The 18,422-nt window shown below is 38.3% G+C and overlaps 1 protein-coding gene across 2 annotated transcripts in view; it reads left to right on the forward strand.

Moving 5' to 3' along the window:
* Positions 1–18,422, forward strand: part of SNX9 (sorting nexin 9) — a 58,517-nt gene that overhangs the window by 21,072 nt on the left and 19,023 nt on the right. Inside the window, exons 5-11 of one of the 2 annotated variants that reach the window (XM_082757529.1) lie at positions 9,587–9,770; positions 10,546–10,699; positions 12,098–12,182; positions 13,080–13,205; positions 13,502–13,619; positions 16,299–16,429; positions 17,792–17,895. In XM_082757529.1, coding sequence (XP_082613655.1) covers positions 9,587–9,770; positions 10,546–10,699; positions 12,098–12,182; positions 13,080–13,205; positions 13,502–13,619; positions 16,299–16,429; positions 17,792–17,895 — 902 coding nt within the window. The remainder of the gene's footprint in view (positions 1–9,586; positions 9,771–10,545; positions 10,700–12,097; positions 12,183–13,079; positions 13,206–13,501; positions 13,620–16,298; positions 16,430–17,791; positions 17,896–18,422) is intronic. The other variant, XM_082757530.1, reaches the window with a different exon arrangement.

Consider the following 18,422-nt stretch of genomic DNA (forward strand, 5'->3'; position numbering starts at 1 on the left):
TTTCTGATCTTGTGACTCATCTGTAAAATGAAGATACTGGAATTTTATGCATTCTTCCTGTGTACATCACGTGGCTCAAACCAGAGGTTTAAAATTGTTGTTCTGGTATAGAAAAGCCTGATACACTAAAAGATTGCATGGCTCTTGTAGCATTGCATCAGGAGGTCAGAGTTGTTCAGCCACTGTGTCCCAGCTTCTTTTTTAGAGCCGTTGCCTGTAAGAATACAGCCTTCTGCTTTCTGGGTGTAGTTGTTTCTCGATGTATTACTCCACGCTCAGTTGTGTTAACATTTGCATTGTTTAATGTGAGTTTGTTCAGGCACTCTGGATTCAACTGTTCAGGCACATCTGGATTCAGATGCACAGTTGCAAGCAATTGACTTATTATTTTCAAGTTGATTTGAAGAGTGACTGTGTCAATATACAAAGTGCTTCATCTACAAATGCAATTTGCATGTTCTGGCTATGGAGAGCACAGAAATATGACAAATTAGTTGCTAATGTAAACAGAATTGATGAAGGAACTGCTACAGTAGTAGAAACTAAAATGTTCATAGGTAACAGTCTTGTGCACTGAATAAGAAATGTCAGCATTCCTAACTGCTAACATTTTGTTACCTGCCACTTTGTAGTAACATGGGATTTCAAGCTTATTACAAGAAGATTATATAAAAGCACTTGTAAATGAACAGGGTATTAGGATTTTTCATACTACTGCTGTATTAAAGTCACTTTAACATACATGTAATCATATAACATTCACAGCCCCCCAGTTTTAGTAAGGCAAAAAGACATCTTAATTCTTGAAATGCCTACTGTTCTTCTAACAGTAAGGGAAAACATGGACTGTCACACAGCCTTTCAGTAACAAACCTTATTAAAAATAGTAGATTTATTTAAGTAACCATGTTAGGTTATTTGGTTCCCTTTTTTAAGAGACCTGCTTTTATCAAGTAGCAATGCTGTATATGATACTGACCCTTAAATCATGACAGTGTTCCCAAATCTGTTTGGGGGGAAAAAAAAACAAACTCTAACTTGTTCCCTGTATCTATAGCCATCCCCTTTTGCTTTCCAGGCAAACAACAGACCTTTGGTTTCCCTCTATGGCCCCTTTTTCTTTTTGGTGTTTAAAAAAGCAGAACATGTCTGTCTTTCCTTTTCCAAGATGTTTTGTTGTCATTCAGGGAATTATCTCCTGAGAAATAATTAGTAAGCAACACCTAAATGAGCTCTACTGACTTCTTTTTTTTCCACTGAGAAATATATAATGTCCACAGTAACATTTTGGTTTTATGCTATATCTGGGTTTGCCACAAATGTGAAGTGACAATAGAAATGGAGCAGAGGTAGTTCCTGAAGAGAAGGGAAGATTTTGGCACAACTTGGCAGTTTATTCTTCCCCAGTTAATTCCTGGAGTCAGCAATGTCTCAGCAATAAATGTCTTGGTAGAACTTGCAGCTGCTCCTTAGGGGAGTCTCAAGCAGATAACAGAGACTCACACCCAGATAACCAGAAAGAGGTGAATGTTTCCAAGAACTATGTGTAGAAAACACTGGGGGAGATGAAAGCAACCAGAGGAAGCACTAGAGCTAATTATATGCAAACAAGGAAAAAAATTGCTGAATGTGACTATTTTTACTCCTAGTGAAGAAAAGCAGATATGAGATCTTAATGTTACATTTGCCCATCGTGTTCGTGCTTTCATATCTGAAAAGCCTTTGGATAATATTAGTCAACAAAACATAATTTGAGTAACCCGTAGCTGGCAAAGATGGGGGCTGTTAAATGGCTCTCCTACTGTCTTGACCTTGTAGCCCTTACACAAAGGAAATAAAGGAATGAAAAGTTCTTCTCCTCTGTCAACCCACTGTTCCTCTGAGTGATAATTCAGGCTTGCTAATTTGTAGTCATTTGAAACAACCAGTGAGTGAGTATATCAGCACTCTGTTTTTTTTGTTAGAATTGCATATATACATTAAAGAAAGTTACCCGTGAACTTTTCTGGTGTTAAAATAACATTGGTAATAATGGCACTGGAATCAATTTAACTTACTGTAACACATCAAACCTAAAATTTCTCGATTCTGATGAAGAACATGTGGTGGTTTTTTTTTTCTTTGTGTGCTGAATTGTTTCCAGGGGCTGTAGTAACAACAGATATCCTTTTAGGCACTTTTGTTTAATATTTCTTATTGCAGTTGTGAGCAAAAGTTGTGAACAAAAACAAGCTTGCCATTTTTAAATGGTGTATATCTGACTAAATTATGGTTAAGTTGGCCCAAACTAGTTCTCCTTTTTAAGAAGCTAAGCCTTTTTTATTCTGAGCAGTAGTCTCACTAATGGTATGTAAACAAACCAGCTATATGCGTAAGAGCTGTGGATGTGGCTTCACAGTACTTTTAGATATAAAAGTAGTCCTTGTAACTAACCATAAGTTGCGTTTGTAGAGGAGTTTGTTCCCTTTTCTTGACGTTGATTTTTCTGATCGCTGCCAAGTCCACTTCTGTATACAGATGACTGTACAGCTCTTTCAGTTCTAGGTAAAATAGGTATTCTGCAAGTTAGCTTTTTTGTGAATTGCTGATTTGTCAGTTAATTCCAGAGTGACCTTGGTGAACCCATGTGTAGTGTGTCTTCAGATATGTTGTAGGCTAACTAACAAGGGCCCAGGAGTAGGTACAGGAAGCAATTAATAGAAACTTCTTGTTCATCTTGTCTTATCCGCTGTAAGTGAAACCACTTGGGATGGTTTCTCTCCCAGTTGAAGAGTATGAAAATATATGGACTGTCTTAAGTGCAGAAAGTCCTTTCCCTTCAGAATACTGTGGGACTTCTTTATGGGCAGGACAAATCAGCAATAGTAAAACCATCTAATTTGGTGTGCAGGAACTGAGGCAAGTCTTAAGTTATAAGGTGTGTAGGACATACGTTGTTGAACATGCATAAGGAGGACACTAAGAAGGCTATTCCCACAGTTATTCCCACAGTGCTTCATATCTTCTCCAATTCTTGCAGCTTAATGCAAGTTGTGGTCATTAATTTGTATACCATGCCTGCCCAGAACTGATATGAAAAGCACTAGATATTAAGAGTTAAGAAAATAAATATAATTTCAGTGTTCTTACTAGGAGAGCATGATTCTGATGCTGTGGAAATTGGCACGTGTGTTACTGCGTTCCTGGAAGAGCGTTTCCATTCTGACATTGCTACATGTGTGCAGTGAGGTACGAGTATTGTTGTGAGAAATGTCTGATGCACTCATGTTTGGTTGAGTCCGGTCTGTCTTGTTAAACCAGTATGCTAAAATATAACATGTGCAGCTAGGATCACCGTGGAAGTTGCACTAGTAATTTTTGATGGACTTTGGAAATATGCTTCCCTAAATAATAAGCCTTAACTCTATGTAAATGTGCATTTTTGCAAGATTTTAAGCGCGCACAGAGGTAACTTTACATTAACCATCTCTTGAAGGGTTTAGTGTAAAAGTTGTCTAAAGAAGTACAAGCAAAACTAGTGGGTTAGAACTGTTGGTAAGCCACAAAAATACCCAGTGTTTTATGCTAGTTTGCTGGTTTTCGCGATTAGTAACTTCCAGTTCCTGTTACAGATGACGACACTACAACATCCTTCATTGCTATGTGTAGTTTGAAATCAATGCGTTTTTCCCCACATCTAAGTCACCATATTGCACTCAGACCTGTATCAGGAATTTGTGACCAACTCTTTTTAGCAAAAACACCAGGCAGCTTATGACTTCCATAAAACACTGGAAACGCTGGTTTGCTTGCTCTGGAATGAAATGCATTTACATACTAAAAAATAACTGTCCAAAATAAGACAGTGATTATACCTGTCCAAATTATGGAGCTGTCTTTTTTTGAGTGTCCCAGTGGAATAAAGGCTCAGGCAGCAAGTTGTTTAAACTATAGATCACTCTTCATCTTCATCGTGCGCCCATACCATCAGGCAAAATCTGAATATTCCTGAAGTAATCTTCTCACAACTTAGTGTTTGCATGCTCTCTCGTAGACTTGTTTTCATTTCATTTCTCGTTTTGTGAGCTAGCCTTGTTGTGTGTGTGGTTCCAGCAGGCAGTATGCTGTTTCTGATTTTTAAATCTCTTCTTGCTCATTAAACGCTTCTTACTTTTAAGGTGATACCTTTAAAATTTGTAATTGAGAGTGATAACCTGAAAAGTCTTGGCTAGTCACAGTCTTCAACTCTCCTCCTCCAGAAAGCACAACACGGGAAACCCATGTTCTGTTACAAAATAAAATAAAATAAAGCCTTGTTTAGTCTTTGTAGCCTGACCTTTGGATGTCTAGAGAGCATCAAGGAGGAGCAGGGAGTTTTTCTTCTGTTTCTGGCTTTGCTGTGACTGCTATTTGAAAAACTAAGAGAAATTCCTCATCTGTGTATTGAGAAGAAGCCGTTAGGGACTGAAATGAAGTCGAGAGAAGACAAGGATAGGGAGGTGACTCGGTTGGCGTTTACATATTCCTGTGTGGGTAACAAAAACAGAAGCGTGAGAGAACCTCCCTGAATAAACATATATGGGATTTTTAGTGACAAAGGTGACGCTAAGCAGACTTGAGAGGGGGGAAAAAAATCGACTTCCTCTAAGCAGTGAGGGTGACAATAGACGTGCTTTTTCCCTTGCCTCACCCGATCACTGAGGTGTGGGGTGGTTTTTGCTGTTTTTTCCTCTCTCGAGTCTCAATGATTTATCCTTCTATAAAGTTCACACTCTGTCACAAACATTATTATTATTTTTTTTTTGAGTTAAATCAGAAGTTAATAGATGGAAATCCACCATGAAGCAACTTCTAGGCTACTTTGTCAGTGAGTAACTTCACAGATAAAGGAATGGGATTGGAATTGGGAAACGAACAAAAAATGACCTGCTTTGCTCTTTGAGGTATGGTGGTAACCCAGTTCTTCCACCTGGATGCGAGGAGTGGCCTGTGGGTGGCCCTCGGCTACGTATAATGTGTGAGCAGGCCAAGGCCAGCTCCTTTACAGGGACTGCTTTTTGGGAAAGCGGAGGCTGGAAGTGGAGGTGCTGGGTACTCGTTTGCTCTGGAAGGAAGGAAAGCTGACAGGAGCAGCTGAGGAACAAATATGTTCTTTGGACAGCATTGCTGCCGCCTTGCCAGCTGTGTCTGGGGGTCCTCTCCTGTGTTCATCAGCAGCAATGTTCCTGTAAGTGAGCCCATAAGGGTGGTTGTCCCTTAGCCAAGCCCATTCCCACTTTTTGTTTTTCCTGGAGGATTTCTTTAAGGACAAAATGCATTTAAATGGTGCAGTGGAAAAGAGGTCCTTCCTTCAGGGGTTAAAGAGGTGCCCACAATGCCAGGGTAATGATCTACCAGGAAATAATCCTGGACGTAAAGCAGCATGGACATGACAGCCACTTCAGTGTCTGCTGATGTGCACGCTTGCTCCATGGTAAATACAGCTAGTGAGCACAGCTGGGGGGTGGCTGCACAGCAGGCTTCTCAGCCTTCAAGTTCCTTCTTGAAGAAAGTAAGTTGACTTTTTTTAGGGTGACTGTCTGTTTACTCTTTGTATGTACCTATTCAGAGGCGCTGCTATCCAAAGAACTTGAGGTTAATAATGTCTGAATATGCCAAACACTTTGCCTTAGTCATGTGCATGAAGACATCTGTAAAACTGGACGATAGCAAAGATATCACTTCTTGTTTCAATCATGATTCACTTGTTGAAGATACTGACTTTCCATCTCCAAGCTGAGGATTTTCCTGTTCTGGTGGAATTCTTCTCCTCATTCATCTATAATTAGATCTGTAACGACACACTAGACTTCTCCCTGCCATCCCCCAGCCCCCCACCAGTAATGATCTGGTTCTAAAGTGAATTTTAATCCTCACTTGAAGGAGAACTCTTAAAATATTTAGCAATGTGTTGCCTCTATTGTCTTTTCCCCAAACAGCTTTTTTTTGTTCTATTTTTTCTCCTAGAGCAGTAGGAGTGAGTCAAGCAAGGCTGTAGTAGTATACCCAAGGGAAAATTGGCTGCCTTTAAGGAGTCTATCCTTGAACTTAATCTGTTTACTTGTTTGATGTTACCTTGAGGAGCAGAGATGTAACATTTCATTTGAAGGTTGATTACTTTCTTAACTGTGCATGATGTGGCATTTTCCTTTTGTGCTTTTGCGTTGGAGATTGCTTTATGTACTTGGATGTTAGGTGTGCTCTGTCAACCTCTATTGACTGAATAGTTTCTTGCAAGGACTTTTTCTCTTTTCTGTGCTGACTAAAGAAAGATCAAAGCATTATCAATTTCAGTTATGGAAAACTAAAGGTGTGAGAACTTGTAATTTAATCACTTATAAAATACTTGCTGGCTTAATTAAGGTTTGTTCAACTGGAGCTAAGCTACAGAAATGGTTTCTCTTACGGAGTTTGTCAGATGCTGAGATGTGCAGAACTGCTGAATGGAGCAGAGATTACCCCTTTAACAAATGCTGTGTCTTTGTACAGGCCGCCGTGGTGTTGTGGGGGACTTTGAGGATAGCAGGCTTTTGGATTGCTTAACCCTTCTCCACAGTTACTGATTTTTGGCTTCCACGTAGAAGTGTCCACAGCATGTCTCTATCTGGGCAAACATTTGACAAAACACAAAAGGAGACCTGTAAATGCTCCTCGGGACGTATTGTCTACATCCACATCCCTAACCCATCTCTCACCCTCTTCCCCTGTGCCTTTGAAAGAACTGTGGGCCTGTCAGCTGAAAGAAGCTGAGTGAGAACACCATATTCCACACCTTTTATAGCCTGAGAGTGATGTGCCTAGGAGAAAGAGCTTACCCCAAGCTTCCTCAGACACCTCAGAGGTAAAACTCTGATTCGAGTAGTTCTTCCTTATAGGCACAGGTGTAAAACATCTCAAAGAGTCGTTTGAGTAATCTACTTCCCCTTGCTGTATAGCATTTAATGTATATCAGCAACAGTCTGCAAGTTCAGTGTTGATCACTTCTGACAGACATTCTTCAGTGCTGTACTCAGTATTAATATTATTGCCTCCCCCTTGTTTTGCAGCAGATCTTAAGGTTTGACTGCCACCCACTCATGTACCAGATTTCACATCAACCACAGAGAAGAGGAAAACTTTACTCAGCCTCTTGGCAATCATCCCACTTCTGGGCTTTCGGTTGCCAGTGATCAGTACAACATCTATCGCAGAAGTGTATGCAAACGAATATTGTGTAAACTATTCTTTTCTAGATGCTCTAAGTTAGGAGTGGGAACACTTTTCGATGTGGTTGAGTTCCAGCATGTGTCTTCCTTCAGCAAAGGTGAAGAACTCTGATGACATGTATTTTTTTTCCCATTATGTAAACTGGTATGAGGTGAGCATCATAGGATGAGCAGGCTGGTACCCCATAAGCTACCAGCAGCTTGTTTGTACTTGCTGAGAGTAGGCGTCAGCTATCCAAGAATTAGGTAGGCCTCAACTATATAGCTCCACTAGACTCCTAAGGAACAACATGCCTATGTTCTTGCATCAGTTTCATTTAAAAAAAAAAAAAAAGCGTAGAAGCTGTCCAATAGCTCTCTCTCTGTCAGTTCCTAGAGACCCACTGCTGTCTGGTTTGTTTCTCTCGAGTCTTCTGAATGGCAATTTACCCTCATCTTGAAATTTAGGGCTTGATTTCCAGGTCCTGGGGACTCTGAGCCTGAAGAACAGGTGCTGTGCAGTATCAACAACGTAGGTCCAAAGCATTATCAAGCGTTATGGGTTTGGTAGTGTCTTTCAAATCTCAGTGTCAGGAGGCTTTGTTTTAGGGGAAACTAAAGCAAGAGCTCACATTCCTAAGGATAACCTCAAAGAACTATTGAAAACCAATGGATCAGCATAACTAAAGCTGTGTCTGATAGAAAAGAGTGTTTGTTTCTCTGAGTGGTGGATGAAGTGTGGTGTTCTTACTATCAAAACAGCTTTGACATTTGGTAGGATCAAGTAGTATAAAAAGAAAATCACAGGTGCAGCTGTTTAAGTTGCGTGTACGTTTTAATGGATTGAATACCTGGAAAAACTTGTAACGTTTACCTTCCAAGCATTTGTTTGTTGCGCAAACAATTTTTTTGCTCTTGTTGCTTATCAGAGAATGTTTCAAACTTGTGTAACACACCAGTTCTTACTCAGAAATTTGCAGAGAAGTGGATTTATTGGTAAGCTGAAATAAGAGTGGAGAATTTCAGTGAAGAAAAATGGAATGTAGAATAGCTGCATCTTTTTTTTTTTTTTTTTTTTGTAAGAAATAAGCATTCAGCACTTCTGCAGGATTTGGGGAGAATAAGTTGGCTTTTAGTGGGAGTCTTGTTCAATCTTCTGGCAAATGCTCTAAGCTTTGTGTCAATGTTACAGTTTCACATAAGTTGTTAAAGCAATTAATTTATGTTAGGAATCACTTCTTTGATGTGCTGCTTCATGATACAGACAATGCACTGGATTTTGTAGGCTTTGAGATTTCTTTTTTTTTCCTCCCTTACAAAACACAGTTCCTCCCTCCGCTGAACAAGACAAGCTTTGTAGGCTTTGTTTTCTTTCCTTCCCCTTCTCCTCCTCCTTCCTCCTACACTTTGCGTGGGGGGTTTTGATTTGGTTTGTGGGTTTTTTGTTGTTGGTTGGTTTTGGTTGTGTTTTTTTCCTATTTCTGCCACCTAGTCTCCTTCAAACACTTAGTGCACAGACTGTATTTAACTACTTGATGCTTTTTCAAAGTGTAGTGTTAAAATGAGGTTGCAGAGCAGGATGCTAAGCTATTAATTCAGTTTACTGACAGGTAGGCCTGAAAAATCAATGCAGCAGTTAGAGACACATCTGCTGTATGCTTTTTCCCTGAGGTTTCCACCTCCACAGCAACACCAGTAGAAGGGCATGTGATTACCTTCACATGCAGATTATGCGGAGGGAGTGGGTCTACACAGAGATGCTAGACTGTTTCACGATAGGTTTCTGTTTCCTTTCCTCATCTTTGCTGTAAATGAGGTAAGCTCTGACAAGGACACTGGGCGAGTTGCTGGCCGTAGCTGATACACCAGTAGCGATGGTGTGGGTCTTTCGCTTTTAGTAAAGCTACTAATTTGCTTTTGATAATATAAACATTCAGTACAATACTAATCCTTGACTTCGGACGTTTTGGTTCAAGCGTGCTAATTAGCATGTGAACTCTAAGTACATAAAACCACAGACACTGTACTTCTGGTTTTGGTATAAAATAATTACCATGGGTAAGAGTGCTTCTTCACACTGTTGGCTTCAATGGCTTAAGTTCCCTAAGGAGATGTAACAGATGAAAAAAGTTATTGCTGTGTACTAGCATCCCATTGCTGGAGAGCTGATCGGTTCTTCCAGGTGCTAGCTGCATTTAAGAGCTGTGTAGCTAGGAACATAAGATTTGTCTGCTGCTACTGAACCAAACAAGTGTGAAGTGCTCAATGCAAGCTCACAGCCTTATCAGCAGGAGATCAAAGACTGCAGGGAGAAAGTAAGTGGTCTTTATTCACTTCTTCAGCAGTTCCTTCCTTACCTTTTGTCTTCTGTTTAAACAATATAGGCAAACAATGCCAGTGATCCTTGGTCGAGCTGGAATGTTGGGAAGTCTGGGAACTGGGATAATGGAAACTCTGGTGACAGCTGGGCGACGAAACCTGAAAGTGCAGGTGGCCAGAGGAACAGTGCTTTGAATAACTGGGATACAGCAGCAGCATTTGGTCATCCCCAGGCATATCAAGGACCAGGTGTGCTAATAATACTTTTATTTTTAATAAATTAGGTGGACAGTAGATGTGGGAACTGCCTCATCTTTCGTAACTATAGAACATTTTTTACTTAAATACGACAATAAAAAATAAATACTTTTCCTGGTAGCAAATTACCAAGTGGATAAACTGAATACTAAAATAATGCTTTTCCTTTAATACTTTTAAAATTAATTTCGTTTTAAAAAAATCAGATCCACAATAACAAATGTCTCAAACCTGTATGGAAATCTGGCAAGCCAAAAAGTCTTGAACAACATGCCTGAGAATAGATCATTTGTGCACAACTTGCATTAACTGGAACTTAAACGCCCTTGAATTTGTACCCTCAGGCCTGTGAAGCAGAAGTCTCCAAGTCCTTGATTTTTGGGAAGTATCTAGAAGTAATCTATCTTTCAGAAGGCTCCTCACTTTTTTTGTAGTAAAGACCTAAATTAAGAGGAGAGCTCATAACTGGGGAATACTAACCTGGAGTATATGAATATGTAAGACCAGTGATTTTTTTAATTTTTTTTTTAACACACCAGCATCTCTCTTTAATGTCTACCTCCCTCCTCCCCCTCCAATGGATTTCTAGTGTAGTGTTTTGCAGCATGTATTTGATGGGGATGATGATAACTGAAGAAGAATCAAAAAATACAAGGTTCAACTAGCTCATCAGTATTATTACATTGTTGATTGTGTATGAGTGCTGAGGAGGTTGCTTCTGCTTTTTAAAGAGAAAACATTTAACTTTTTTCTTCCCCTATGTTAGCAGCTGCTGATGACGATGATTGGGATGATGACTGGGATGACCCAAAATCATCTTCACCATCTTATCTTGGTTACAAGGAGACTGAGTCGTCAGAGGCTGGGGGTCCTCAGCGTGCAAACTCTCGTGCAGCTGCTATGAAGTTACCACTTAACAAGTAATGGAAAATGCAAGATGAATGTGTATTTAATGAATTGGAATTTGTAGAGTTGTATAAATGTATTCCTATTAAACCTTATTGAAATATGCAGTGTACATCTTAGTTTGGGGGTTAAAATTGGAGGTGGATTCAGCACTGACTATTTGTGATCAGAGAATGCACATTCATGAAAGCCTGAAAGTACATGACAACCTATTTTTGGAAATGTTACACAGGCAAAAGATGCTTTTACAAGTGCTGAATTTCTGGACCCGCTGATCTTTAAATTTTTAATTATATTTAGCACTATATGTGCTTAGTGAAAATGAAAGGTGATAGATGGCATGTGCATACAGCAAGACTAATCAGGCATGCTGCTACAGAATTATTGAGCAATTAGTGTTGCTAGGAGTGGAAAGATTGTTCTGCTGTCTTGTGAGTATCAGCCCAGGTTGATTATTAAGCCATAGGAAGCTTGATTTTACTTTTGGATTGGCAAATATAGATAAAATCTTACAGTAGCATGAAGTTTGGTCTGTGTTATACATTATTTTATGTTACAACTTAATGTTTGTTTATTCTAAAATTACTGTTACTCTGAGAAGTTACCCTGTGGTAATCTTTAAATGAATGAAAGCAGAACAGAAAACAGTTGTACAACGATGGTCTCCCCAGGTACATAACTAAAATTAATGACTGGTCATGCAGAGATGGTTGATTTTGTTCATCAGTGGATGTTTTATGCAGTCTTGCAAGAGTACCTCTCCATCATTCTGACATTTTCTTGTTGCAAACTCATTTAGTTTGACCAGCATAAACACGCTTTAAGAGCATTATTTGTCTGTAAAGCAAGCCATACGTCTAGTGTTTCTGCAAGCAAACAGTAGGTAGGCAGTACTTCAAGGGCTAAGTATCTTAATTAAATAAGAACCACTGTTTGCTTTCTGTAAAGCTTTTTACAGACTTTAAGGACACTATGGTGGTTTTTATGTGGTTTTATTTCGAATTATTTAACTCATGCTTAGAAGTACTTGTTAAATCTACAATGGGTTGTTCTTTTGGATGATTGAATTCAAGTTGTCTGAAACAGCAAGGTTTGCATGTGTGTGCACACTTGCAGACTGGGCTGCAATGAACAAAGTGGCAAATGCTGCTTCATGTTCTGCTACTACATTTGCTCTGATGGTCTGCAGAGCACATGTTGCTACTTCTGCCCTTCAAGAAGTGGGCTGCATTCCGTAGATAAAAGCTGGCAGTTGGTAGCTCAAACTGTTCTGCTTTTTCAGGGCAAATAGTTGATAATCCATGGTACAGTTTTCTACTCTTGAGAAATGCTAAGCTTTATTCTTCGTGGTTGGGAATTCTGTACGTATCAAAAGCGAATGCAGAGTAAACTTCTCACTTTGTTTTCGTTAGATTTCCTGGATTTGCAAAACCTGGAATGGAACAGTATCTGTTGGCAAAGCAGCTAGCAAAACCGAAAGAGAAGATTCCCATAATTGTAAGCTATGTGTGTGTGGCTCTTGTTTGGTGGGTTGATTGTTGGTTTTTTATTATTTTTTATTGGGGGGGAAGGGGAGGAGGTTGAAGAGGGATGTGAAGGGAAGTGGTGGTGGTTGCTTTTTGCTTTTTTTGCTTCTGTTTTTTCTTTTAAATCTCCCCACCCTTCCATTCTTCCCCATGCTAATTGTTAGGCTTAGGCTAGTCACATGAATGTGGGTTAGGAGAAATGAGTGTTTAACCCGTACCAAGAAATACAATCATCATCGTGAAACTACAATATTTAAGCATTTTAATGTCACATAGATAACACTTCAGAGTATCACTGAGAAGTTTTGTCAGGGTCTAGTCCTAACTCATTTCTTCTAAGTGTGCTGATATTTTTTTTTTTAATTCTTCTTAGTTTTTCTTACCTACATTAATTGTGGTTGTGAAAATAAGCCTTTTTGAGGTGAAGGGTGCAGAACAAATGCATTACACTGTCTATCAGCTTTTTAGATAGTTGTCAATTACAGTAGAACTGCATTCAAAAAGGTTTGCAATATTCAGTCATGATGGCCAGGTCATCTTCTGATCTAATAAACAGACTGTTCTAGATATATGCTATTATAACGAAATGTGACTGAAGTAGCAATTTCTACAATTCACCGTTCCTTAATTATGTGGGAAAAATTGTAAAATACAGAGAACATGAACGCAACTGTGGTGAATTATCTTTGGCTGCAAGAAACTCTTGTGTTTCCTGATTCTCAGGCTCTCACTGAAATTAATGGAGAGAATTAGGAACTCTGTTTTCAAAATACTCTTAATTCATACTGAAAGTATTGTTTTCCTTGTTTGCAGCTGGAACAACATAATACGTTGAATTAAACGCAGTAATATTTGCAATTTCTTGCAGATCGGTGATTATGGCCCAATGTGGGTTTATCCTACCTCTACATTTGACTGTGTCGTGGCAGATCCCAAAAAAGGTTCTAAAATGTATGGTCTCAAGAGCTACATTGAGTATCAGCTGACCTGCACTGTAAGTGTATCTGAAACAGGATCATCTCTCTCATAAATATGGGTCATTTCTACATATAATACAGCTCATGTTATTTAGTAGCAGGGTTGTAAGTGATAGTTTTTAGGAGTTTTCCACAAGGAAAACTTGTAAATATTGTTTTATTTTCTAGCATTTCAAGTTCTTCTGTATCTATAGACTCAAGGCTGTAAATCAAATTTTATTTATATTCCATATATTTACTGTTCCGGTCACACTTGTTTCATGTCACTCTCTCTTGATGCCTGTCAAAATTCAGAGTTGTCTTTCTTTTACAGAACACTAATCGGTCTGTCAACCACAGATACAAGCACTTTGACTGGTTGTATGAGCGTCTCCTGGTTAAATTTGGATTAGCCATTCCAATTCCATCTCTTCCAGACAAGCAAGTAACAGGTAAATGTTTCCCAGCTGTGGGTTCACAGGAAGAGAAATCAGGAGATAACTTCTGTTCAACGTTCAATTATTTCTTACTACTTGTGTTTTTTTCCCTATTATGTTTAAAGAAGATATTAAAAAAAAATACTGTTGCTAAAAAAAACACCGCTTAGGTGTTTTTTAAAACCTTAAACTTAGGTTTTTTATTTAAATAATTTAATTTTAAATTATTTAAAACTGGGCCATTGATTTAAAAACAAACAGTGGATTTAAAAAAAATCTTTATTATTACAGAAGAGAATACTTTTAGAGAGAAGCGATAACTGCTTATGTTCTGTATTTAAAGTTTGTCTGAAGGAATGATTTTGAGATTTTTGGTTCTGCTTTTCTTTTTAATTTGATAGCAAAGGTGTGCTGTGTTGTAGCACCTTTAAAACAAATCTCCCTGAGGAAAGGGAGCATCCTCCTACAAATTGTTCTTTGCTTGTAAATAAAATGTTGCAGTTATTCCTCGTACTGATTGATTTTTACAATTGTTTTAGAAAGCATCTTTCATTTGTACAATGCTGTGCTCCAGTTTCTGCTCAAGCTGGATGGGCATCATTCTCTGAAGTCTATGGAAGTCTGTTCTTAGTTCAAGGAAAGTGGGATTGGACAACTTAAATGATCGTGAATTCAGTCACTGCAACTGAATATGCTAATGCCTGTGCATTTTCAATGGTCTCTAGCTCATCTTTCTACAAGGGGGTGTGGGTGTTTGTGAAGAAACAAATGGGCACCTGTACAGAAGGAAAGTGCATTACTTCTGCATGTTTCTACTGGTGTGTTTAGTAGTAGGATTTTTATAAAGCCTTTAGGACAGCCAGCTAAAACCAAATGTACGAAAAAGGGCATGTAGCCAACCATGTAGCTGTGAGCATAAAAAATGCAGCATCTCTGTCATGTTTGAAGAAAGATAAGCATTGATGCAAATGCTGGGATAAATGCCGAGGAAACTGAAAAGTGAGGAAGTGACTTCTTCTCCTCCCCTTTGTTAGCCTCGTGTTTAGAATTCACCAATATCTTTAGACAAACTTGTGCATGTGGACTAAAAGGAAGCCAGAAGACCTGGTGGGGTCTGTACATTTCATTGTAATTATCTTAAGACTCAGGAGTTTGGCATCTTAACTAAACTTTGCCTGTGGCTTTCTGTCTTTTGGGGTCTGTGGGAGAGGATAACTTCTCTTATTTCTTTTTGAAATGTTACAGGAAACACTGAAAAATGGTGTTTATCTTTCACACTTTTGAGGAGGGTTCTTTCTAGACTGTCTAGAAATGCCTCTTTCTGTCCACTAGTCTTAGCACTGTGAGATTCCAGCTGTCATTGCTCAGAATCATGACTTTGCTGGCAATTATATACCTAATGACTAGCACAAAACTTCCAAATATTACTTACAGGAATGCTGCTATTTCAGTATAGTTGAAGGGTGGAACAAGGTACGAGTGTGGGTTATGTAATCTCTCTTACATAGTACTTGATATTTTTTTCTAGTTAATTTGCAGGAAATGTACCTATACTTCATTTTTCACTAATGGTGTTCTTTACTTGCTAGTCATGCCAATTTCCACATTTGCAGTTGAAAATAAAACCTCACCCTTGTAGAGCTGCTGCCATAGTAACTATACAGTAAAATTACATTGAAAGTATTGAAAGTACATGCATTCAAGTTTTGTCATCTGTGCTGCTATGGAAATTAGAAGAGTTGGTGTGCTGGAAGGATCTCTCATTCCTTTCAAATACATCTTGTTCACTCAGTGCTCTAGAAGTCTGATATGGTGCTTTTTTTTTTTATTTTTTTTTATTTATTTTTTTTTTATTAGAAGTGATTCTCTTAAGACTCTCCTAAACAATTTGTGTTAAACTAACAGGTTCTTGTAAATACACAGTGCTGAAGCACTACTGGCTTAAATATTTTTGATTAGTGCTAAAATCTAACTGCCAAAAAATCAGTTACTAAGTATTACATGTGTGTATTCTAATCAGTTTATACATATGGTTCATTGAGTTTTTTTTTTTAAATTACTTTCAAACATTCATGGTAAATGAACAGGTAATAGACAGAATTATGTTTGTGGGAAGTATTATCTTAAAATCTGTTGTTTAAAGTTGGACTGCTTACATACAAAGGCTCTGTTAGCTAGGATATGATGTCTTGGGAGGTGGGTAGTTCCTTCTTCTCTAACTCTTATGAAACTGACACTGACTAAGAATTTTTAAGACTGACAGAAAAATGCCTTCATTCTGAGTTTGTGCCTAGCTTTTCTCTTGAGTCATTTGACTATCTAATTTTTCCATCCACGTGTTTATTAATCTTTTTTTTTCCAAAAAGCTATTTGAACTGTGGGTGAGGATTATGTCCTTTTAGTGTTTCCTGACTATCTTTAAAAGGAGCAGTTCCCAGACTATAATCAATATGCTGCACTCTAATGTTCTTCTGATTTGTCAGCATAATGTAAGTCAAGAACTTACTTCATGTAAGTTCTGCATCCATTTAATAACTCACTAGATGAATTACAGGATCAGTGTGTATAGATATCTATATATCTATATAGATATGCACTAAATGTGTGTGTTATGTTCACGTACATAAAAAAAAAAAAAGACAAGCCAGGGTTGTTCAAGTGGAAACGTAACAATTATTGTTCAATGTGTAACAGGGCGCTTTGAAGAAGAATTTATCAAAATGCGCATGGAGAGACTGCAAGCTTGGATGACAAGGATGTGTCGCCATCCTGTTGTCTCAGAAAGTGAAGTTTTCCAGCAATTTCTCAATTTCCGAGATGAAAAGGTAAGAAAGACTAGGATTGAGGATCTGCTCCCCCCACTCCCCTCCTTGAAACACGAATTTGGCTCTGTAACTGCCTCGTTTGTCTGCCCCCCTGTGGGCAGTAGCGAAGATCTGTAAACTGCTGGGCTTGGTGTATTTAGCTGACTGATTAAAATCAGGCATAAAGTTACTTGTCTGAAATGCTCTATGCCATTCTAACAGATGTGCTCTTGAAAGTAGCTTTGCTGCCAGTCTTTAAGAACAATTTGTGTCCTCCAGCAGAAAGGAAACACATGTAAGAGATCTTTTGGCTGTTTTCCCTAATGCATCTCTGTCAGACTTACTAATTACCGCAGTCCTCTGACTGGTACTGCTTTGCTAACAGAAGCTGTTTCACAGCGGAACTGGCATGTCTGATCCTGTATTATACTTTAAAACAAACAAACAAAAAAATCCCAAATGCAGTTGTAGATGGAATCGGTGGTAATAGGATTATGCTGCAGTCTTATCTGATAAAAGAAGCCCTTTTGAATTCCTCCCTGCCTCCTCCCTTCATTTCTTTATGGGTTTATTTTTTTGAGGGATTTAGTGTTTTCACCTTCAGTAAATAATAGTTTCTTTGTGATTTGAGCTGCAGCTCCATTAATAATTTAGCTATCTACTGATGAGGAAATAAACAGGAAAAATCTGTTCTTTTTTCCACAAAATAATTATACTAAATACACAGACATTCTCCTCAAAAAGTAAATGATCCTTGGAGGTTTTTAAGACCAGACTGGATAAAGCCCTTAGGTCACACCTGATCCTTTTTGAGCTGGAGGTTGAACTACAGACCTCCTAAAGTCAATTCCAAACTTGATTATTCCATTAAGTAAAGGTTTAATAACATAATAATTGCAGTCCTAATGAAGTGCTATTTGGATGGCCAGTGGAGAGTTGTATAACTGTGCTAGTTAATCAGTGGTTCTTAGCGTCTAACTTACGGAGTGATGTAAAAAGAACAGATGTGATACATCTGGAATATTTTTTTGTCTGTTCCCATTAAAAATTTAGTATGACAATTGCATAATAGTCTCATGATCATCTTGAGTAGGTTCTGATATCAGCACCATCACATGCACATACAGCTGAAAATAATTGTCCTTAAACTGTATTTCAATAATATACAAAAAGGGTCTGTTTACCCCCAGAATCTAGAAAACAAAATGCACAAGGAGGGGGGAGGGTAACTCTAAGAAACATTGCCCCTACTGAAACTTCAGTTTAAAATGTTTTCATGTATGGGTGGTCTGTTGTCCAAGAGATTTCATTCACTGCTTGAGCACAGGTCCTTAAAGTTTGATGAACAACAGTGGTCAATTTTTAATTTTTTCATTCCTCAAGGAGTGGAAAACTGGAAAGCGGAAGGCAGAAAAAGATGAAACTGTAGGTGTCATGATCTTTTCTACAATGGAACCAGATGCTCCTGACCTGGACATGGTAGAAATGTAAGGTGGTGTTTTTTGGTTTTTTTTTTTGGTTGGTTGGTTGGTTGGTTGGTTGTTTTTTTTTGTTTTTTTTTTGTTTTTTTTTAAAGCAGTTTGCTTCTGCTTTTTTTTTTTTTTAAGCATAATGCATTTGTATAGGCAATATATACTGATTTATTGTAAAACTAAAATAGTAAGTATGTACACATACATTCTTGTATTTGAAAAGGTGTTTATGAAGGCAGAGCTGAAAAATTTCTTGCATGAGATTTTCCTATAAACCCCTCCAAAATGTGGAATTCTGTGTGATGTCTCTGACTTCAGTGGCTGAATACTGATCTTAAAAATATTTATGCAAAACTAGTTGATGAGAGATTACTGACAGATCCCATGGAATTATGTTTTGTACTGCTGAGGGGCTATATTTTGTTCTTTAATCCTTCAACTGTGAACAGTTCTGAAGTGTGCTAGACCTGTCAGGTAGCTTAGGATAATAGCAAACCATCAAGGGAAGCAGTATTTCTGTGTTTAAAAAATAAACAAACTAC

Source organism: Aythya marila (genome assembly GCF_965140915.1).
Source record: "Aythya marila genome assembly, chromosome: 3".
NCBI classification, from domain to species: Eukaryota; Metazoa; Chordata; class Aves; order Anseriformes; family Anatidae; genus Aythya; species Aythya marila.